This window comes from Acanthochromis polyacanthus, chromosome 14 (genome assembly GCF_021347895.1).
Source record: "Acanthochromis polyacanthus isolate Apoly-LR-REF ecotype Palm Island chromosome 14, KAUST_Apoly_ChrSc, whole genome shotgun sequence".
Lineage (NCBI taxonomy): Eukaryota > Metazoa > Chordata > Actinopteri > Pomacentridae > Acanthochromis > Acanthochromis polyacanthus.
This window is the reverse complement of record NC_067126.1, coordinates 38,160,875-38,185,257: the sequence shown is the minus strand read 5'-3', so window position 1 is coordinate 38,185,257 and position 24,383 is coordinate 38,160,875. Positions and strand designations below refer to the sequence as shown.

The window sequence follows — 24,383 nt, the reverse complement described above, 5'->3', positions numbered from 1 at the left end:
GATTCGCAACTATCCGCACTTGTATAACACATAATTAAAAGCTTTGGAAGTGAAGTGAACTGTAAAAATTAAGGTTTTTATCTAGGGATGTCCGATATTGGCTTTTTTGCCAATAACCAATATGCCGATATTGTCCAACTCTCAATTTCCGATATCTACCGATATATTTGGGTTATTGAATTAATTTTAGGTAACATCACATATCTCCTGCCATATTTATGACGTAGTCTGGTAAATGCCGGCCAAGTCCAGGCATTATTTTATCGGTTTTCATGACAGGCAAAAACAATCAATTACGATATTGACCGATATTACATCTTTATGCCAATATCGGGCTGATTAATATCAAATATCCCTATTTTAACAGTTTTTAACAGCAATTTTTAAAACAATTTCCGATTATTTGACAGATTTTTCAACCTTTTGTTAAATTACAGTTCATCTTTTACTTGAGGGAGGTGAAGGACGAGCGTTTCCAAAAGATTCAAAGACACATTTATTCGCGCAACGTTTCAGAGCTCAACATTTAGGCAAATCGTGCTATTATTTGCCTGTTTCTATTTGCATGATGAAGGTCTAGTGCTGAAACGTTGCGCTAACAGATGTACCTTTGCAAGTTTGACAGTTTGCAGGAGTCTTGATTAAATCTTTTGAAATTACAGACAATAACTACAGATAATCACATTAAAAAGCATTCATTTACAAGTAGACCTTAAAAAAACAGGTCAAAGTTATAAATAATATCCACATGAACAATCTGTATTTCTAGAAATGATCATTTGTTCTTGGCAACATTTGATCGTGAAAATTACAGTTTATTAATTGTATCTAAATCCACAAAAATGTCATTATTTTCATAGTGGCCATTATTTGAAAGAAAAGTCATATATTTTAAGGATTGAAAACGCTAGCAGCCTATTCTTTGAGGGCTAAATTACAGATGATAGAGAGCTAAAGTCACAGGAAAAAAGTATAAATTTATGCTCACTGTAGAAAAAAGTAGCAAACAATGTAAACATCAAAAATGTGGATTTTAGCAAATATATATATATGTATTTTACAATGTGTGATCGCAAAATTAAACCGTTATGCTGTATGTAAATCGGGAAAAAAGCATTATTTTACAGATATTTTCCATTATTTTCCCAGTTGTTGAACATTGCAGTGTTTATTCACAGACTTTTTTTGACATTTGTTTTACAGTGTAGTCACTGCAGAATTTTGGGGCGCTTTTGATTTCTACATGTTGGTGAGAAGTTCCAAATCCTTCACAAATAATGTGTTCTATCCATGCACTGTGCTTTGGATAGGGAGGCGACTAAATGCAGCAGCAGCAGCCTTTTCCTCAGCGCTCTGGACACCTCAGGAATAATCAGAGGCACGGTGCTGCAGCCCAGTCAGTAGGTAGCTGCTAGACACTGTAAAAAGAACAAGGTCAGCCTTTCAGAAGCATCCGCAGAGTTTCTGTGTTCAGTGTGACGGACAAAGCTATGCATCTGCTTGGCATACTAGGACCCACTGTTGTACTTTCAGCGTCCATGTAAATGTCCACGTGACACATTTATCATCGTCCTCACTCTGCGCTCCAGAATTCATGAGGAGAATTCGCTACGAGAGCCGCGGTGCTCATGCTGTGCTGGATTCTGCATGTAGGAAACACGCAGCAGATGCCAATCTACTGCATATTTGTGAAAATGGAGTTATTCCAGCAGACTAGACAGTCGTATAATAACAGTGTCCTGTGTTCACAGGTGCAGTGGGATGTAATCAGGACTTAATGCATTTACGGTATGAGTAAAAGTGTTCACATTTAAAGTCCACGTTAGTCAGCGCATGGAGAGACCGGAATCATGAACTCGCCTCAACAGGGAACAAGACAGGAACTTTGACAACAAGACAGCTTTTGGTTGTCTTTGAAGCTCCCATAAATATCAAAATAACCCATAAGACAACGCAGATCTTGGCATTAAAGGTACATGTCCACTAGATCTGGCAATTTCCCTCATCCCATTCATATCTGAAACGCACCACGTTGCACAAGCTCGTTTGCATAAAATAGACTGGACTTCCACTTTATGCAAATTCAATGTGACATGTGGAGGTCCGACTCATCTCGAAACTTTTGTCAAGTGTCTAAACTAGCCATTGGTGAACTAAAACGAGAACGGATTCGGCTACTGCTCAGCTTATTTCTCACCTCAAATGCTTGCAGAAATACTTTTCGCTCAAGTGTTTTCGAAACAAAAGAGAAAGTTTGCTTGAAATCCAGCAGCAGAAAGCTCCCGAGTCAATGCGTTTGTCCAATCAGGGACAGGATAGCTGGAGAAGAAGGTAGCTGCCGTCTATCGGACTACTCCTGCATTTGCACCTAAAATGCCGTAGATCATTTCCACCGCAGCCTCCAGAATTCAACCAGGAAGGCGTGCAATAAAAAACAACTAAACCACCCCCCAATCACTCAGATGCAGATTCTCACAGAACGTCGGCATTTGGCGAATCATGGCCGGTAATTTGTGTTAGAATTTGCACCTTACAAATTACAGATATGGAGCATTCACACGGGATCAAGATCACAGACATCCTCTACAATTACTACAAATCACCAATGGTCCCGAGGTAACCCTAATCCTGTGTGAATAGGGCTTTAAATATCAAAATAACCAATCAGGCAGCGCAGATCTTGGCATTAAGTTCTACTAATGTTGGTTTTGTCAGACGTCCTGGCGATCATGCAACAGCAATCTGGTCACTGCATGACAACTTATTTTAAGTTGGTTCAAGAGTTCAAGAGCAATTTAGATGAACTGACTTGGTTTTTGTTAAATGGGATGTAGAAGTCAGGTACAGTCCAAGCCACAGGAGATCAAAGACAAGTCTTCAAGAACTCAGTTTACTTCAAAAGGTGCATGAAGCAACATAGATCAGTGCACAGCTAATGCACTGTGTTTTCTTTCTTGAGTAGGTGGGCGAGACAAAGGATATCTTCAGTAAGGACTCTGAGAAGAGGTAGATCCTGAAGTGATTTCTGGAGACAAAAAGGGACTCTGTGTACCAAATCAAGTTCATTCCACCTCCAAGGGAAGAGTCTGGATTCATATTTCAAGACTCTCGGTGATGACAGTAGTCAAAATTCATTTGCAGATTGTGTAAAGAAGAAGACTCATGCACCTGAATGCAGACGTTCAGGTGTGTGGGTGATGTGCTAGTGGCTGTTCTGTAGGCGAGCATCCGTGACTTGAACGGGAAGCCGGAGGAGAGCAATGAAAAGTAGAGTGTCAAGTCTTTGGCTGGTTGAACCACAGATGTGCTGCTGCATTCTGGACCGTTCGCCAAGGTTTTATTGTGCGTGCTGCCAGAGGGGAATACAGTACAAAACACAGTAGAAGAGATCGCAGAGAGCGGCGGCGGCGGCAGTGGTGGGTGTGAGGAAGGGGGGGGGGGGGAGAGTCTAAACAGCTGAGACTCAGCAGAGTAACAAGGCTTTGTCTGCCCCTCTCCTTAATACACGACAGCTGTGATGCACAGTTTCCGTGTTTACTGGCCCAAATACAAAAATGACCCGAAAACGCTTACGCTGCCAAACAGGAAGGGCGTTTTTATTTCTATTTCTTTAAATTAGCTGGCTTCGTGTTAAGACTGCAGCGAGACATACAGGGATTTGGAGCAGCTTTTTCCCCTGCGTGCGCTCTCCTCGCATACATACAGAAGAAGCAGCAGCAGCAGCAGAAGTGAGATGTGAGCTCATTGCAGAGCCACAGGCGGTTCAGCTGTATGGCTAGAATGCAGATCAATATCAGGGATGGAGCGAGAGGAAGAGGGGGAGAGGGAACGAGACGGCGAGTACACAGGTGGGAGGGAGACGCTACACAAAGGAGAGCAGCAAAAATAATGTAAGAGAGATAAATGCCAGAGATGCTATAACAGGGTAGGAGACGGAGAAAAGAGACACATGAAGAACAGAGAGATTGAGACGGAGATAGGCAGAGAGAGGGAGGAAGAGGAGAGCGCTGTGGAAGAGAGGAAACAAACAGAAGACCAGAGAAATCAAAACATGCGACGCAGAGACACAGGAGGACGTTTACATGCAACAAAAAAGCAGGTTAACTGAAAAAAAAAATTGGAGGAAATCAAACATTGTGCTGATGTGGACCGTAATAACCTGATTATCTGAACACATGGAACCACAGGAGGCTACTTAGTGCAAGTTTTAGTACAAGTTGGACTAAATCCGACCGCTGAAGCCTCGCTGAAGCAAAGCGGGATGGGAACCTCGGGGAATCTTATAATTCGGTTTGAGTTCTGGCCTCGTGATTTAATTCCAGTTTCAATCAACAGAAAAAGAGGCTCCATTTCCGCAGCCTCGTTCCAGAAACCATTCGGTCATGTTTGCAGTCCACTGAGCCGCGGTACGAAGCAAAACTGGCAGCGAGGTCGTCTGGTCTTAAAGGTCACCGTCTGACTGAACAAAAAATTGGGAGAAAAAAGCGTGGGAGTATGCAGCATTTTTTTATTTGAAAAAGTTAACAGCTCCAATTTGGAAACACTGTCTTGTGTCTAAAAATGAATAATGGACCGGAGGTGATTTTACTGACCGTATTCTTACTGAATGCCTGTGACAGCACATCAAGGGAAAAGAGATTTTCTTTTAAAGAGTTGTTCAAATTGTTGGTGAACTGTTTTCTTTTTTTGAAAAATGTGACGCTACTTTACAGATTTTAGCTGTTTAATATCAGACGAATATCTAGTAAAATCATAGAAAAACAACAGGGCAAAACGGTGAAATATTTTAACATTTAAAATTTGTATTTAATAAATATTAATTTGTGTTAATTTTTTACATTTTAATGCATCTTTTTCTTACTTTATTTAAATCAGCAGAATATTACTATTTTAGAGGTAGTGGTCACTATTTGAAAGAAAAAAATGTGCATGTTAGGAATTCAAAAATGCCACATCATTTTTTAAACTGGTGCTTTACAGATTTTTTTCCATTTTTTCTTAAATTACAGGCATTATCCGAAAAAAAATCACAGGAAAAAAAGTATGAATAGGGTTAGGGTTAGGGTTACACATTAACTCTAAAGGAAGCAAATCAGTAAGTAACGCTAGCATCAAAAATCTGTGTGTTTACAAATATTAATGTGCAAGCGTAAAAATTTGACTGTAATTTTACAGATTTCTCTGTTTTGTAAAATTAATATCTAGTAAAATCACAGAAGTATTAATTTTCATGTTAACTGTAGAAGAAAAAATACAAAAAAAACAGGACAAAACTTCAAGTAATGTGTAAAAAAAATTAGCATTTTAAAAACAGTAATTTATTTTACTAAAGGTGTGTTTTAAAAATCACACTTTTTTACGGTATTTAAATTATAGTGTTGTTTTGCAGATGTTTGTTGTTTTCACATTATTGCTTTTTTAAATGTAAGAATATTTCATTGTTTTTTAATGTATTGTCTTCTGGCTCATTTACTGCCAAATTTTTACAATTTTTTTTAATTTTAAATAAACAGCATAAGACCAAAAGGTAATGTACAGATGTGAGAATACTCCCCTGCACTCTCATTGTCTCTAATGAAGAGGACTCACTCCTCTGCATCTCTACAGCAGAGAAACCTACTATTATCTACAATGCTATTCCAGAGCCTAATGAGAAAGCCATTGAATCCAGCGATGTTTTCCATCTGTCGACATGGAAGCGGATTCTAGGAGCAGTTATTGAAATATTTTTGACAAGGTCTGAGAAAACACGTGAAATAAAGTTTTAAGCTTTTTATGAAAGCAGCAAACTGACTAGTTATGCAGGAAAACGATATCCAAATCATCAAGGTTCCCCAAGCAGTGGAAAATAGACGATAATGGCAGCAAAACATGAATGTAATGAGAGATCTGACTAAGCACTGGAACTAGTTCACCACAGCGGAAACTGGCGGTATAACAACAAAAAAATCTCTAATTTAGACTTTTCATCCTTAAAATTAGTAAACCTTTCCCTGATCCTAAAAACGAGGCTTAATCCCAACGCAAAGTCTAAGTGCCAAGTTAAAAAGAGTTAGGGAAGACAGCAAGCAAAACACAAAGAAGCAACACAACACGCAGGCCAAAGACAAACTTAATTCAAAACCCTGGAGTTCAGTTCTGATAAAATACTAAGCAAACTGAGTCACTGAACAAAACAAAACTGCAGACAGTTATTATAAAATCTGGAACCAAGCGACAGGTGCAGAAACGACTAAAACAAGACCAAAAATGCACCCAAGTGTTTGCCAGATTCATTTACTTGTTGGTGTCAGTGTAACCAGAAGGCGAAGGCTATCAATAACGGGTTTGCCATGCCTCTTAGCAAGTAGTTAACGCTATGCAGAGTAATGGAACATCTTCCTTAAGTAAGATTACCTTTAGCAACTGAAACACAACCTACAAAAGCTAAACAACAAGTGAAGGCACAAATCAGAAAATTAGGACATTTCATAGTGGCTAAGGCTATGCTAACAGCTAAAGGGCTTGGTTATGCTAGTGGCCAAGTTAGAAGAAAGACAAAACAAGCTGTTAATATCTAATAGTAATGGTTCTCAACATTGGATATTGATATTTCCTGATTCCCTACAATCGGTATTGACGAGGGCTGCAACTAACGATGAATGGATTAATCGACTGAGCACGATACGTCGTCAAAAGCGGAAGTGAGCGCGAAATGCAACAGAAATCACCGTCGCAGCAGAGTGTGGAACATGGACAGACGTTCATGTCGTATCGTGCAAATACAGTATATATGCATGATACAGCATGGACATCTACGCTGCATCGTGCATATTTAACATATGTACGATGCAGCGCGGATGTAAGATCAGCACTCTGCGCGGACGTTGATTTCTGTTGCATTGCATCACTTCCGCTCTTGACGACGTATCGTGCTCAGACGATTCATCGATTCATCGTTAGTTGCAGCCCTATTGAAAAAACACCTTGGTGAATCCATAAAACAGGGACATCAGACCTCACAGAGCATTTGCTTTTCATTGCAGTAACATAGCGCGGTGAAACTTTAGCACTAGCCTATTCTTGTTAACAGAATCAATCGCAGGGACTGGGGCCGTTTCAGGTCCGAAATGAAAACGAGGGAACGATCACAAGCCAACAACTCTGAGAGCGCATGTGGCACGTAGTGAGTACGGCACGACGGGAGCTCCGGCAGCTAAATAAATAAATAAAGCATCGGCGCCTATCCTTTAAATCATGCAAATGCACCCCAGGAAAACAGCAGCAGAGGCAGTAAGAGCCGCCGAGTGAACGAGTGAGCGAACGAGCGCCAGCAGCCGGGGTTAGGAGAGCTGCTGCTGCTGCTGGTGGTGGGGGGCTGTCTGGTACAAAAGCACAGATTCGTCGCATTGACAGAGGAATGTTTTGACGCTGTTACAACCCCACCACCGCCGCCGCCACCTCACCCCATCCATCGCCGCCTCCCCCTCCCCCGCCAATCTCACACCTGATGTGTGGGGGCTGCTGGGAGCCGCATGCCAAGATGAATAACAACCGGCTGTTAGTCACGATAGCGCACGAACACACACGCCGCCTGTCTCTCTCTCTCTCTCTCTCTCTCTTTCTCGCTGCCTCCGTCGTCTCCTTCCTCACCTCCTCTCTCTCTGCCTCTTCCGCCTCTGACACACACAAACAGCATTCTGTCTGTGATTTACGAACACATTGAGATTCCATTTCACTCCTCTGTCTCTCCGTGTCTCCCTCCTAACTCACCACAGCGCAACGTTGACATTTGGGTTGAAGGTCATACCACACATTCCACTCTTCCACATTGTGCTCATGACCCGTTATCAGCGTGGCTGGCGATACCGAGAAGGTGACAACGTGTGTGTTTGTTTGTGTGCGCACGTGAACTCAGACCGCAGAGAGTTTTGGTTCAATATCAGCTCCGGCTCGTATCTGCAGGTACAGTCAATGTTTGCAGATTGAGACAAATCTGTGGAGAACTATATTGATTGTGGTGTTTATTGAAATGCAACCAATGGGGTTTGTGGTCCAAATGTGTGCGGTGGAAAAAAAAACAACAACAACTAGATGATGTTTTCTGATAATTTTGTCCTCATTACGTTTTCCTCAAAGCTGATTCGGAGAGTGAGACAGAAAATAAAGTCACTGAATTCTGATTTTACCATTTGAAAAAGACAGTTTTGGTATCAGACTCGACAATTATTCCCTGTATAGGTGATGAGTGAACACCTGTGACAGATGGCAGCAGTCAATGTGGGAAGTTAAATAGTCTAATTGCAGATTCTGAAGCAATTATTTCTCAAGAGGAAGAGGAGGGAAAAAGATGTAGTAGGCAGGAGAATTAGCACAAGCACTTGGGTCTTTTTAATTTAGCATTCTTGCACATTTAATATAATGCAAAATGAATTGCAATATATTTGGGACTGCATCCTGATAACCAATTTAATAGTGAACTAACATTTTTTCTTTTATTTAAATATATTGGCCAACAATCCAAAAACAATTAGTGGATGTTCACATTTTCTCTAACCAATAAGTCAATTATCAGATTGTTAAATCTTTTGAACTTAAATCTACAACACATAGATTTTATCTGAAATTAATGAAACTGCTCATTTTTTGCTGTGTAAAGTCTAGTTCCTTTACATTTACACACTTAAGTATATTGCCCGTGTATTTGGCTACAAACAGACTGAATTCATTGTTTAATTTACACAGAAAATCTCGAGAGAGATTATCAGAAATTCGAGTGAAAACCTGAAAATCTGTCAGCAAGGGTGCCAGAAGAAAAGTCCAGTAACAAAAAAAAAAAGAAAGCAGCAAATAAAAATGTGAAAATAATGGCAAGTAGCTGTAAAATAAAAGTATTTTCTCAACTATAAATGCATTTAAAAATTGTATTTTTCTGTTTCGGTTTAGTCAACATGTAAATTTATACTTTTTTCTGTGACTTTACCAGATATCACATAGATATAATTTCACAAAACTGGGAAAAGCTACAAAATAAAGAGCAAAACAATTATTTACCATTTTCCAATCCTTAATATAACGAATTATTTTATCAATATTGACACATAATTGTAAAATAATGACACTTTTACTGATTGAAATACAGTAAAAACTATGCAAAACTGATTTTTAATGTGGATTTAATTGTTGCACTACATTCTTTTTAGACATCTACTTTGTTAGCGTGGGTTTTAAGTGTGTTTTTATTGTTATCTATCTATCTATCAAAAGGCAGTCGAATGTGACCAATTTCACTGCTTACATTTAAGAAAAGTTTTTAGACAACATAGTGGGACATCTGTATGTATTTTGTTACCCAACATTTCCGTAAACGGTGGACAAACAGTGCTCCCATTCTCCATCTGCATATTATTATTTTCAATATAGCGCCTTCTGTTGTCAAGATATTGGAAAGAATGGATGGAATTTAACAAAATATTACATAGGGACATTAAAAGGTTTGCTCAGTATACATCAATACCAAAAAAAATTAATTTTAAAATACCTAGCCCTAATCCTATTCCATCCTGAGCTGTCGTTTTCCTTCACGAGAGGCTTCGGGGTCTAAATACCAACAGACATCCAGTTTGACTTGTTGCAGTGACGCCATGGAAGCTTCTATATTAACCATCGACCAGCTGTTCAGTTTGAATTTTGTGAAAACTTTAAATTTCCCTGTGGCTACAATTGCTTACATGAACATCCGTCATACACTGTGACCTTTACCAAAAAAAAAAAAAACCTTGCACATTGCTCAAAGCTCTACAAACTTGTTAATTACACTCAATGACTCAACAATAAATTTAGCAGGCTCTGAGTTTGTTGACTTTGAAAATCCAATTTCAGCACGATGACTCACCAAGTCTTCACCTTTGACTGTATTTTCTCTGATTGGTTTTGCATCCCGGGTAAAAAAATTTTGGTTTCTGTTCATTACAAGTCTGGATCGAGACCTGTTGATGTAGCTGCTCCTCGATGGTATAAATGGCTCAGTCAGATTAAATGGGTTGTACACAAAAGGCTAAGCAATAAATGATCCAACAAGGACACACGGATGATTCTGTGAATGTCTGTTTGTAAACCTTCAGTGGCTAAACCATCCAGTCTCCTCCAGTATATTTGTCACGTAAAGTTATTTGTCTCTAAATGCGCCTTTACTTCAGCCGACACCCAGCCTCCGTCTTCACAAAAGCACCGACAGAAACGCAAAATATTTCACAGCATTTAAAGCATCCAGGCACTGGAAAAACAGCGAATAAAACCTAATAATTCAGCCATTCATTCATATGCTTTTCACCCAGAGCATGCTGGGACGGGCTTCAGCCACCTGTGACCCTGAAAGGACTAAGCAAAGGTAGACTGCAGAGGACAGATGGCATTCAGAGGTTTACAAAGCCCTTTCAGAGGCGGAATCTGTGACATTGCTGACTGCATATATCTGTTGAAGTACGGGCTTTTTAACTATGCTAGCACTAAGAATGACAATGTTAGTCTGCCATTAAACATCCACAAAAAACAAACTTTCTCTGAGACATTCATGGTCTCCACACGATTCGTTTGAGTGACTCTAGTGACACTCATATTTTCACCAAATGGCAACATGAGGCCTAAAATGGGTCTACTGCTGTTGAATGGATTGGAGACATCGCGGTCTACCTTGGGAATAATTGTAATATCTTTGGCGATTCCTGACTTTTCATCTTGCACTGGCATCAGAGGTTAAATACATGCTTGTACACATTTGTAACCAAACACTAACATTAAAAAAAGATAGCTAAAACGGTCAAAATTAGCCCAGCTAGACATCTCTAAGCAGGACTGTTATTAGCTGGGTTTCCATTACCCTTAGATATGCGCGAAATGTAAATAGCGCAATAAAAATCTGGTAATGGAAACACCTGAATTTTGAAAAAGGACTAAAATATCGTAAAAAAGTTTTTAACGCTCTCATGAGGTGGTTTTTCAGACGTTTCGATATTGAAAAATATCGCAAAAGCGCAATGGAAACACTTTTTCCGCAATTATACGTCAACGGACGTGACGTACCTGGTCACATGACCAGTTCTCTTGGAGTAAACATGGCGCGGTACGTGTGGACAGAAGAGGAGAACCAGACTTTTCTTGCCATTATTCTTGAGAAAAACATCACTGCCATACTAGACAGCAAACAGCAGAGGAATGCAGAGTGTTCTAAGGAGATAGAAACAGGTTTCGGGCGTCCATCTTCCTGCAGTGAAATCTCGCGGGATGATATTTTACGAGAGTTACGATGCTTCTGCCCAGAACAACTTTCAATGGAAACACGTTCAAAGCGCAAATACACTTTGTCAAAATTTTAGAAATATCACTTTTATTTTGCGAAAAACTGTAATGGAAACCCAGCTACTGTCATAGATGTTTACATGAACGTAAGTTTCATTTGAGCATGTAGACATCACATCCTATATTCAGAGACAAGGATAAGTCATTACCACGGTTCTGAGAAATCTTAATAGTCTAGTTGTAGCGCTCTGAAAGAAACCTGAATACTACTGCATATACTAGTGCATGTTAACAAATCAGAACGTTTATGGCTCCTGAAGTTTAGAAATCTGCTATCTCAAATTATTAATATATAAACTTCTGATGATGAATGGTCACATATTTGGAAAACAATATCATCACGTGTACGGAGATTACATTGTTGGGAGAATTTAATAAGATTCTTCATCACACCAAAAATCCGGAGTAAATATCCATCTGTACCACAGACATAAAAGGGCTATAAATGTAGATTGTTCTCATGTCTTTTGGCTTTGCCCTAATATTATAAAATTTTGGAAAGATGTCCACCTCGTAATTGTCAAAATCCTGGCATATGATATACTTAAGTCATGTATGTTTCTGTATTTTGGCGATATGACAGGGAATGTTGTGGCAAAAGAGGACAAATATTTGTTGAAAATCTTGTTAGCAGCATGTAAAAAAGCAATCACAAGAAAGTGGTGTATGCCAGATCCACCAACACAAGTTGACTGGTTAAAAACTGTGAATGAAATGGAACAGTTGACACATACGATGAAGATCAATGTCGATGGAAATGAGAGAAATGGACCATCGACTCACCAACGACAGGATAAGGACTACTACACTGATAATACAGAGACATAGCAATCCGACATGATTGTTTGTGTTTGTTTTTGTAATGTTTGAGTTTAATCATCTCCTTTTGAGAGATCTATGCAGGAAAAAATTAAATAAAGAAAATTAAAAAATATGGCGATGGTTTAAAAGTAGTCTTTACATTTACATGTTTGTCTCAAAGGTGCCACTGATGTTCATTTTCTTTACCTGCAAGCCAGTTGGACTCAGTAGGCTCCACCAGTCCCTATCCAGGCCAAAGACGAACGCATTGGCCAAACCATGGAGTGGTGCCGACAGGACGTGCAACAGGGTGAGGGGGAAGGATGGACCCTCAGGGTAGAAGGCGTTATGGATCCTGGTGGAGAAGAAAGAGAAACAGACAGAGAAGTATTAAGTTCATCCATTAAAAAGTTTTAAATAACGAGAGCTTCAGAGGTGAGGCCGGAGTAATTGAAGGAGAAGTCGGGGGGTTGGGGGAGAAGACAGACAGCAACGGGAAAAAATGGAAAGACAGCGAGCGCCAGGTTGATAGAGCAACAGAGAGAGAGTGAAAGAGAGGCAGAGGACAAGTGAGTGACAGAGTGAGGGACAGGGTGAGAACGAGAGGTAATGAGAGCGAGTGGCGGAGGCAGAAAAAGAGGAAGAGAGAGAGAGGAAAGGGGAGGGCGAAAGAGCGAGTGAGCTTTATATCAGCGTTTAAGAGCCCATTAGGCAGCGTGAGACGGCTGGGCTGACACATTCTTGGCTGCCGCTTCGACAGCACGCAGCACTTTACAAGGACAGGGAGATGTGTAGCGCTCAACTCCCTTCCTCTCCTTCTCACCCCTTTCTCTCCTCTCAGCTTCCTGACCACAATTTCATCGTCCCATCTCGTCCTCCTTATCCATTCCGCGCACGCCTCCGACACACTGCTTAGCCTCCCTCAGATATTTCTCCCCATTTCTTTGCATTCGGTTTCATCTGTCTGGATATCTCATTTTCATCTCGACTCACGAGGCCGATCCTCTGTTCCTCTCTTTTCAATTTCCCTCCCTGTTCCTGGGAACCCGGGGCACGATGAGGAGGAGAACCTGATATTGTACGGCGTGGCTGAGAACTAATGGCTGCCTCTGAGAATGATGCTGCTCAGCCATTAACCCTGGATTAACCCTGTATTAGCGCTGCTCGCTGGGCTAGTCCGCCACTAATGTCTTTTATTGATCTATTAGCCGGAGAATCAAACCGTGCACGGCTCGTGGCATTTTCAGCATGCGTTGTGCTCCTGGGTTGGGTGTGCAGCGTGAACTAAGTGGCCACTGGTGGTTGACCTCTTGGTCGGCAAACTCGTCCCTGAGCGAGTTTCCTGCCCCGTGGGGAAGGAAGATACCAAACCAACCATTTGAGAAAGAGAACCGCCGTTGTTTTGTGGTTACGAGGAGTTACGTGACACGCTACAGTCACTCAGCCCGACATGACTCACACAGTTAGAGGGTGGGAACTGCTGCCAGTTTTTAAAACGGTAATGATTTTGGTGAAATCTTTGGCAATAGCAGTGATGTTGTGTTTTGAGCCATCCTCCACATGAATCACTACACAACACTGCTGCCAATATTGAGACATCACTGAACATGAACAAACAAGCCTCGCTGGCTAACAGTGACACTAGCCAAGGTACTAAAAATAAGGCACGTACGCCAAAATTTCCACTGAGGCCTAACCAAACCAGCCTAACCAGCACTACTAAAACAGCATTACTTTCTATTCCAGCAGACCGACACGAGAGGAAAATATCAAGTCTAAAAGTCCGAGTGCTTTCCTAAAACAGTAGGCGAGTACAGTTTTTAACAAATGTCAGCTGTGGATTATTAGACACTGGTATTTACAACACCGGGACGTTATAGACCTGACTCCACACACGCTGAAAGTTTCTGGACAATAAATGAGGCTTTGGCTGCACAGACTGCAGAAATCTGTCACAGGTTTAAATCTCTCAATGGGATTTGCTGGCATTAAGAGAAACACTGAATATATCGGCACGACTATCCTTTAAGAGAGTTTCCTTGGATGACAAATGGTCAAAAGGCTAAAAACCCAACAGGTAATCAATTTTAACACATTGTGCAAGCACAGTGTAAGAACAGAAAAGCACATGGCTACCAGGAAAACACAAGCAGTGCTAATGTTATACGTCATGAGAAGCAGGGAAAATACTTGAGAAATGTGGTCGGTTATATTTGTTTATGGTAACTTCACACAGGGATTGCAATTATCGTGACAATGCTATGGTTTTTTGGCTAGTCGATGTAGCGGTATATACAGAGGAACAGGCCCTCTCTGATGCCACTCACAGATTGGTGTATTCTGACATGTCCATTTGTCACTCAAAGTCGCCACACCCTTAATTATGCATAATTTTAAGCCTCAATAAACTTTAACCGGGGGGTTATATAAAAATTCACACACTGCAGAGTTCTCATCAATAAGAAACCAAACTGTAGAGACCAAAACCATTTTTGCACAAGACAGTAAACGTGTTTATTTTTTATTTAAAATTCAGCGTTTTGATTTTGAGATCTATAGAGATCGACTCACTTTTGGAATCAGCCTCAAGTGGCCATTCTAGGAATTGCAGTTTTTGGTATTGTTGCAATGGCTTCATTGTCATTTTTCATATAATGATGATTACCAAATCTACCTTTCTCTCAATAACCTAATCAGGATCCTCTTCATGTAACTGGACTCTAATCTCGAGTGATAATGAACCCATAAATCAAAAATGCAGTTAAAGGAATAGATTTTAGACAGCATAGAGTCCTGACATTACTTCTGTTAAGTTTGGAATTTTCTGTTGTTGCTTTTTACCATGTGCAAGTTATAATATGTAACATATTGGAACACTTTTAAAATTAAAGGAAGAATCAAAAACCCAATTACACAACAAGACCAGAAGAAAACAGCCCAATAATTCAACATAAAATATAACCAGAATAAAAAGGTGTAGACTGAAGCTTATTGTGCTGGGTGGTTTTACATCAAAACCTAACATCAAAAAAATGTTTTAAAAAAAACAGCATCATGTACTATTATAGTACATATTTAAATTTGAACATTTAAACATTTTTAACCATTTCTTTAAACTTACAGTCTTCCACATAGTAAGTCATAATAGAGCAATAAAGAAACAGGTTTAAGTGGAGAAAGAGGCTTGTTTTAAAAAAAAATCTCTGAATTGAACTGTGTTTATGATCAAAGCTGCCAAAATAGTACAAAAGCATTTACATTAAGCTTATTTTTGTCTTTACTGGATTGTGCCCACAACATTGAACATTTCTTCTTCATCTGCACCCGTGTGTCGAACCAAAATTTCCATCATTTTCTACGACAACTGGTTGCTCATGAGTAATATTGTCAGGGGTTTTTTTTGTTTTTTGGCCCTGATCACAATCCTAAATCCTTTAAAAGGAGTCGTTACAATTGGTTGTAGACAATAGCAATAGTTGAAAAAAAGATGTACGTGATGTATTTAAAAATTTAGAATACCTCCTTCTTCACAAGCTACTTGATCCACATGCTGAAAATTCTGGTTCAAAACTACAAAATCAGAATTAAATTATGGATGTCATATGTCTCACTGTCAGTGGTGTTAAAGCACAACACGGAACAGACATTTTGTATACTGGCCTGTCATCAAGTTACTGGCAGAATTCATGTTAATTAAGGATCTGCTGCCAGCAACTTTTGTCATTTTAACCACGTAACACAACGGCCGGCACTTAAATGAGAAATGAGAAGCTGAAAATCCTTTACGCTGATCTTTGCTAACAAGAGATGAGAGATAACAGATTTGTTGGAATCTGAACTGAGCAAATGCATGTATTTCTGCGATCCGAGGTGTCGGAACGGACTCGAAAACATACATTTTTCTTAATATCAATACTGGGGACGATCTTGGGACATCTCTAACAATAAAAACTGTTTTGCTCTTAGCATATCTGAAGGAACGGACTGATCTAAGCTGTTGATATAATTTGGTTGGACTTCGATTTTGGTAAACATCTTGGTTAAACCATTAAATTACAGGTTTCAAGCACTTTAACTTTATCAGACTAAGCCAGTACAAACACGAGCAGTTTTTTTCCCCTCTTTCCATTAAAAACCCAGCGAGAACTGCAGGAGAACGGCACAGAAGATGATTATGGAGATTCGTCCACAAATCTGGTTATAATCCTCTCTTATCCTCTTTTGCAGTGTGAGGTTGCAAGGTTTATTTGCTATTAATCTGTCTCCGTTTACCTTCCACTGAGCTTCTGAAAAGTTTTGACAGCGGGAAAACCACAAGTTGGGTTGGCCGGGGGTTGGGGATGAACCTACCTGCGCTCGTTCTGGGCGAAGGTGTCAAAGAGACGTCTAAACACGGCTTAAAATAAAACAAACAGTGCAGCTAGTGGAGCGTGGGCGTGGAGCGGCGTGGAGCGGCGTGGAGCGGCGTGGAGCGGCGTGGAGCGGCGTGGAGCGGCGCTCGTCAGAGTAAGGACCGTTTCAGAGCAGCGCTGCCTGTTTTCTGGGTTAGCCTACCTCCGTATCTCCGAGGACCAGACCAGCTGCTGCTCACATTCATTTCACTTCCCATTAAAGGTGAAATAAATCAGGAGTCCCCACACAACCTCCTAAGAGACGCAAGAAGCGCACACACACACGCACGCACGAGGAGGAAGTCGGACGCATGCGGGCGCGTGTAAACGGATGTGCATGTTTGAAAAGGTGTCTACATGCAGTCTAACCCGGGTCACATGCATTCAGGGTGTCAGGAGGGGAGGAAATGCAGTGAACGCGTGTTTGTGTGTGTGTGCTTTGGCCTGCATGTGTGTGTGTGTGTGTGTGTGTGTGTGCGTCTGCCTGCATGTGTGTGTGCATGTGTGAGTGTGCGTTTCTCCCTGACAGCGCAGCGGTGAGAGTGAGTGGGTCTGTGTGAAGGGGGGCTATTTCTGGCGTCTCATTTTTTTTCTCCTGCTGCCGCAAAGAAACGCGATCGGCGTCCGGGAAACGAGAGCTGGCAGCAAGCAATCATCTGCCTGCCACACACACACACACACACACACACACACACACACACACACACACACACACACACACACACACACACACACACACACACACACACACACACACACACACACACACACACACACACACACACACACACACACAGACAGACAGCACCTCACAGCGCTGAGCAACACGCGCCATGGCAACGGAACAGCCGCAATTAGAGGCGAAGAGCCTTTCCCCTCCATCGAGGGAGAGACGGAGAGCGAAATGAAAGGAAGAAAGAGAGAGCAGGCGAGAGGAAGGGAGGCAGGAAGGTGGGGGGGGGACGGCAGAGACGAGTGGCGGAGAAAACAGCACCGCACAGGAGGGAGAGAGAGGGGAAAGGAGAGCACGATAAAGAGGTGAAAATGTGGAAGAGTGAGGCTGCGAAGGGGAACGAGGGCCGAGAGCGATGGAGGAGGAGGAGGAGAGAGGAGGAGGGCAAAGCGGTGAAGGAGTGAGGCTGAATGAAAAAGACTAAAAAGCAGAGGAGGCAGAGAGCGAAGGAAGAGATGGAGGAGGAGGAGGAGGAGGAGAGATATCCAAAAGACAGATTGCAAGACATGAGTGAGACAAACAAAAGAGATTACGTGCGAGAGGAACCGCGATAAGACAGAAGAGGGGAGGGAGGAAAGAGGGGGAAAAAAAGGCGAGGAGGTTAGATAGAGAGAAGGGAGCGATGGAGAGACGGGTGGAGGCGAGCAGAGATGGGGGGTGGTAGGCTGCTTCTCCTGTGTGAGCCGGGCTAATGAAAGATGAATGAGGGAGGCAGTGGTGGGAAGGAGAGTGTGGCTGCGGGCGATGCCTGGCTGAGCTGCTGCTGTGTGTGTGTGTGTGTGTGTGTGTGTGTGTGTGTGTGTGTGTGTGTGTGTGTGTGTGTGTGTGTGTCAGGGTTTTGTGTGCACGGTGTAGTCGAGCGAGTCTCACAACAGGGATAATATTGTGTATACAATATCAGGAGCAAATGGTCAACAACAATAAACACACGTGCACGCAGACGCACGCAGCTTTAAGCGTCAGCCTGCTACCACCTGTAAGCATGCAGTCAATCATTAGCACTCACGCAGCATCTCCGAGCCTCTCTCACTTATTCAGACCTTCCATCTATCATGCTGTCACTCACTCTTTGAACCCGTCTCTCCCCCTCACACTCGCAAAATCCCTCATTTGCTGTCTCTCCCTAGCTCTTCCAATATCCCACCCTGCCAGTCTACGGCACTTTCCAGCCATCAGTTTCCCCCTCCTCGCTCTGTGAGACTTCACCTTTTTGTCTGCCTCTAATTGTTGTGCTGAACATCCTGGGTGAAATGCGCTTTAACAGCTCGGATGAGAACTCCTTTCCAGGAGTGGAGGGCGGCTAGACGGAGAAGTCATCCTGAACCCGACTGCACTTCCTCCCCTCTATGACTGACTGCCTCACTTCTTGTTTTTTTTTTCCTTCCTCCAGACAAATCACATGCTTCACGGTGCCCAAACAAGGCCCTCACGCTGCCCGCAGAGCTGCTGCTGACAGCAAATCTGAACTTTTCCTTGACTAAAGGGGATAGCCCTGCCAGCACTGACCTTGATTACAAAGAATAAATTATAGGTGGAACAAAATCACTGCAATTACGGTGCTCTATAGGAGGGGCTGTACACACATATATATATATATATGCATATATACATATACATACACAACAAACAGAATGAACAGCTCTGGTGATGCTCACTGCACAGCCTATCTGCAGCCTTCAAAAAGATTTATTAGGATGATTTCCAAAAATTTATTTCAGGTCAAATTAGAGAAGCCGAAATAACAAAAGATAAACAATAAAAGCGAAAAATTAACAAGAACTTGCCACAGTTTAAGTCTAATTATACTTCATGGTCCTTTGGGGCATGATAGCCTTTTATTAAATCTGAGTGAAGCATTATCAACTCACTGAATCCAAATCTTTCCGACACAATCAGATCTCTGTGGTTTTAGCAATTTGAAACAACAAAGTTAGAAATAATTAGAATCATTTTTAAGTACTGCTCAGCCATCGTTGAGTTTTTAAGAGCTCCGCAGCTCAGTGATCGACGCTCGGTTCAAATAAAATCTGATCCGTGGATACTCCGACTCGAGCTTATCTGCCTCTTGTCCACTTGTTGTCTGCTACACGTGTGGCGGCCTTTAGGGCAGCGAAAACCCAGAACAGGCGACTCATTGTTGAACGGCGGCATGTGATCAGCCACTCCGACGTGCATAAAGCGCTAATGTTTGTGACTATCTGCAGGAATACGGCGCGGTCTATAAATATGGGCATGTGAATCTTCTTTCCAGCGAGAGTAATGACACTGGTGAGGGTGTCCGCGTGCACGAGCATGTGCATGACAAGTGAAAACCAGAACATAATCCACTTTGATCATGAGGTCAACATGGGGATAACTGCTACGGGTATGACTCCCATTATACGCACACCCACACATGCATAGCTGCTGCACGCACTTCTTGTCAATCTCCTGCGTGAAAATTTCACCGAATGAGTCTGGAATCAGGCTGAAACACAAAAACAGATGCGCACACACACCTGCACGATACACACACACACGGTAACAGACAAAGAGGCGCACACAGACCCAAGGGAGTAAAGCGGCTAACGTTCACCAACAGAATAAAACCCAAACAAAGACACATCCTGTTTCCTGGAACACAACACCGCTCAACCCTCTGTGCTGGGAGCCAGTAAAGACACAAACACACACAACACATACACAAATTCAGTGTGTTTCCCAGCGTCTGATTCATGTACCTGCATGCGTCTGTGTGTCCAGTGATGCCACTGGCTGTGCCTTCGAGTGTTTGCGCACGTGAGTTTATCCTTGTGAGTGGCTGTGGTTCGAAGTGTGTGCGTGAATGTGTGTGTGTGTGAGAGAGAGAGAGAGAGAGAGAGAGAGAGACAGAGAGAGAGAGAGAGAGAGAGAGAGAGAGAGAGAGAGAGAGAGAGAGAGAGAGAGAGAGAGAGAGAGAGAGGAGGGAGGGAGAGAGAGAGAGAGAGGAGGGAGGGAGAGCAGATGATAGAGTAGGCTTTAGCGATTCCCTGGAGTGTGAGGCAGCGTTTACGGCACTCTCAGAGCAGCCAGAGTGATGAATATTTAAAGACGTGCCTGAAAGAGCAGAGGGAGGGGGAACAGGGTGTGTGTGGGTGCGTGCGAGTGTGCGTTTGTGTTTGCATGCACCACTGAATGTGTGCATGTGAGGGAGGTTATCTAGTATCTCCTTTAGCATTTGTGCATGCACACTGATGTATGTATACGCCTTTATATCTGCATGTAGTTGGTCTGCCTATAAGGATTTATGCTGCCTATTGTTTCGACCTATATATATGTATACAGGGAGTTATAAGTCTGTATATAGTTTAACTGCTAAATGGAGATGTTCGCACACCTGTATTCTGTGTGTGAGTATATATAGGAGTCATCTGAACGCACACGCACACATCGTGTGTCAACTACGATACAGAATCTAGAGACCTGATGTGTGTGTGTCCAGCTGTGATGCCGGTGTCTGCCCAGTGTGTGTGCGCGCGCTCCACACACAGCCCTGTAGGCCAGCTCTCTGTCTCGCTAAATGGGGATGAATAGCGGAGCGTCACCGCTGCTCAATGGGAGACGAATGGCTACGTGGCTCTCCGCCCCCAGTTACACACCGATCACTGCCTGAGATGCAAAACACAGGTGTGTGCGCGCACACACACACACACAGCAGCCACTAAATATTATCTGGGCCACACGGCCACATGTGGCTACGCTATCACACAGGCAATCAGGGCGTTCAAAGAGCACGACATCTGACACCAGACCTTGCTCCGACTTGCGAGGATTTATGTTATCCATGTAAATAAGGCAAAATAATAGGAACATCAAATCTAATGATCAGAGTAGTCCGTCTATGTGCTTTCTTGCCGCACTACCTCCTAGTGTATACAACTCCATTCAAACACAGCTAATCCTGATTTGGGTAGCAACCCCCCTGGAGCCTGCCACTTCACTCCCGCAGAAACTGCACATAAAAGTTACACAGAAAGGAGAAAATGGTCGATTTCTTTCCCTCCAAATCTGGGGGAAAAAAAAAAAAACGCCACATCAAGTTCAAAACTTATTTTAGCAAACAGGCCAATGCTGCCACTCTCGTGCGGTAAATTGAACGTGAAGAGATAGATAAATAAAGAAGGCTATCAAACAAATAAAGATGAGAGTTGGAACCTTGCATTGCTGCCTTTTAGCATCAGCTCACTTGTTCAAGTAAACAAAATACACCACAAAAGATAGTAGGGTATACAGTGCAAACCACACACCAGCCTACACACACACACACACACACACACACACACACACACACACACACACACGTTCATGCACGCTGAATGCAAGATATTCCGAGAGGCGTAGAGGCAAAGAACGGAAGGAAGGGAGTGCAGAAAGGAAAGAGAAAGCAGGAGTGAGAACGAGTGAGAAAGAGCGCATCCTGGGATGCAGAATGCCGAATACAGTGAGATAAGAGTTAATGTATCCCCCACCCCTCCTTCATCCCTCCCGTTTGGCGCTCTCTTTCTTCCTCCCTCCATCCATCCCTCCCTCCCCTCCCTCCCTCCTCCTCCTCCGCCGCCTCCTCCCCGTTCTCTTTGAGGGATGAATAATAACTGCTGCTCTGAGATTTCCTCCCTCGTTTTTCAAAGCGCAGAGCGGAGATGGGGAAGGTCTGCCTGGCCCGGGTTGCGCGTGCACGCAGAAAGTACAGACGTGCACCGAAGCGCACACACACACAGACACACAGATGCGTGCACACGCTGTCTTGTTCTCGCCGCTCGCCTGGAGCAGGGAAATCAGATCTCCTCCAGAGAAAGGCGGAGGTAGGAGGGTTGGTGGAGGGGGGTTTAGACGCTATAGGGAGCCCGTACGAAAAAATCCCCTGCAAGCGCATATAGGCCTAAACACACCGCGAAACCCACACGCTGCATTGAGGGGAAACCAAGAATAACTAGGAGGATGCGAGCTGCCTCCTGGGGCGGCAGGGTGAACTCAAGGTTACAGATGCATCACCAGTTCGAGCCCTGCAGCCGGGGCCAATCTATCCCCCTCCTCCAGGCGCCTAACCCTGATTGCTCAAAGGCAACCGGCTCTGAAAACGGGAGTTAGAGCTGCTAGACAAAGCCTTAGAGAAAATAAGAAATTCAACGGGAAGGCCGGTTTTTGCCCTCTCGGTGTCAAAAAGGGGGAACGAGGGTTGTGTTTGAGGAGAAAGCAAGAAAAAGAGAGAAAAAATGAGTCCCCGCGAAACCGGCTGTCCAGGAGGAGCGCTTGCACACGGAGCCGCGGCGCGCCACGGAAATCGGCAGCTAGGTTCCGAAGAGAGGGCTTATTTATGCAAACAAGCGTACAAGCGCGCACAGTAGGAATCTAGACAAGCCTTGTAAACAAACACACACCCACACCATAAAGCACACAGGGGAGGCGAAGTGAGAAGCAGACTGTGAAAACTCTAGTCGTGCCCGGGCAGTGCTAACACACACACACACACACACACAAAGCGCTGAGAGGGACTGAAGTGGGAGAGGGAGCGAGAGGAAGAAGGAGAAAGGGGGAGGAGGAGAGGAGGGATAAGTGCGAAGGTGTGAGTGTCTGGTGCTACTTTTGTGTTGCCAAATGAGGGCAAGTGAATGAGTGAGTGCGAGAGGGAGATGTGTACAGGAAAATGATGTATAATGACTCGTCCATGTGTGTGTGTGTGTGTGTGTGCGCGCACGAGTGTGTGTGTGTGCGAGCGCGGGCGAGGAAAAGTAGGAGCGCTTTCCCATTTCAATTCGCAACAGCTGGTGTCGAATTAACACATTTACCAGTGTGCATTTGGAACAGATTAAAATTGCGTGTGGCGTGTGACTGTGTGTGTGTGTGTGTGTGTGTGTGTGTGTGTGCGTGGCAGCAGATGAGGGCCAAAACAAGAGTGTGTGTTTGTGTGTGGGAGTGTCTGTGTATTAACGCAATGGATCAGGGCAGGGAGAAATGGCACAGAGAGGGAGAGAAGGGGGGAGAGAGGGGAGAAAGAGAGAGCTCTACCCGACGGCTTTAGCTGCTGCCCTGGGCCGTCTCTCTAAGCCCTGTTTAGGAGGCTTTGGAGCTCAGATAGAAATAATCCCCCACTCAGACACACACACACACACACGCTAGGCATGCACACGCAAAATAATAATAACACACAAACCATGAGGAAGCACACACACATGGAGCTGGAGCAGCAGCAGCGGCGCATTCGCCTTGACACGAAAACCAACCACCCACACACACACACACACGCACACAAACAACACACAAATAAAAAAAAGAAGGAAAAAACACACACACTGAGGCTGTCTGCCGTGTGGAAGCGGCGCACAGCGACATCGGCACGGCACCGTGACAAACACTTTACACACTCCAGCACTCAGCGGAGGGGAGGGGAAGGAAAGGAGGGAGAGACGGAGGAAGAGGAGGAGGATATGAGCCAGGAGGAGGGGGAAGGTGGAGGGAAGGGGAGGCTAACAAATTAATAGGAGCCGGAGATATATACAGTCAGCGCTGCCGAACGGGGGGGAGGAGGAAGGGGAGGATGAGGGAGGGAGGGAGGTGGAGGACGACGACGAGAGAGCAATTCATTCCCGTTTTCTCCTCGTTCGCTCTCTGGAGGAAGGCAGAGCGGAGCCGAGCGAGAGCGTATTTGCTCAAGAGAGAGAGGGCTTTTTGTGGCTGAGGAGAAGAAAAGTGGAGGGAGGAAGGGAAGAGGGGGAGGACATAAAAACACAGAAGCAGAAAGATGGAGAGCCCGGCCGAGGAAGAGTGGAAATAAGGAGGGGGGGTAATAACAAAGACTTTGTAAAAGACGGGAGAGAGAGGAAGCGAAAGTGACATTAAAGGGAGGGAAGGGGAGGAAATAAAGGGGGTAGGAGAAAGGGTTGCAGTTTGTCATCTTCATCAGCTGACAGCAGAAGGAGGGGAGGAAGAGGAGGAGAGGAAGGAGGTGAATGGGGAGAGGGGAAGGGTGAGGAGGTGAGGGAGGATGGGCGAGCTGTGTTTGAGCCTCTGAAAGACGTTGACCCTGTAATTGACCTGTGTCTCCGCCTACATCGCCGTGGCGACAAGCAGAGCCGCTGCAGCTAATCACTTAGTAACCCTGACCT

The 24,383-nt window shown here is 43.6% G+C and overlaps 2 protein-coding genes across 3 annotated transcripts in view; both read right to left on the bottom strand.

Annotated features, from left to right (window-relative positions):
• si:dkey-100n23.5 (cyclic AMP receptor 4) overlaps nucleotides 1–24,383 on the bottom strand; it is a 64,491-nt gene that overhangs the window by 3,814 nt on the left and 36,294 nt on the right. For both annotated transcript variants that reach the window (XM_022199199.2, XM_051959164.1), the window contains exon 11: nucleotides 12,346–12,493. In XM_022199199.2, coding sequence (XP_022054891.1) covers nucleotides 12,346–12,493 — 148 coding nt within the window. The remainder of the gene's footprint in view (nucleotides 1–12,345; nucleotides 12,494–24,383) is intronic.
• The window catches only part of bcor (BCL6 corepressor), a 114,151-nt gene that overhangs the window by 62,650 nt on the left and 27,118 nt on the right, over nucleotides 1–24,383 (bottom strand). The window lies entirely within an intron of this gene.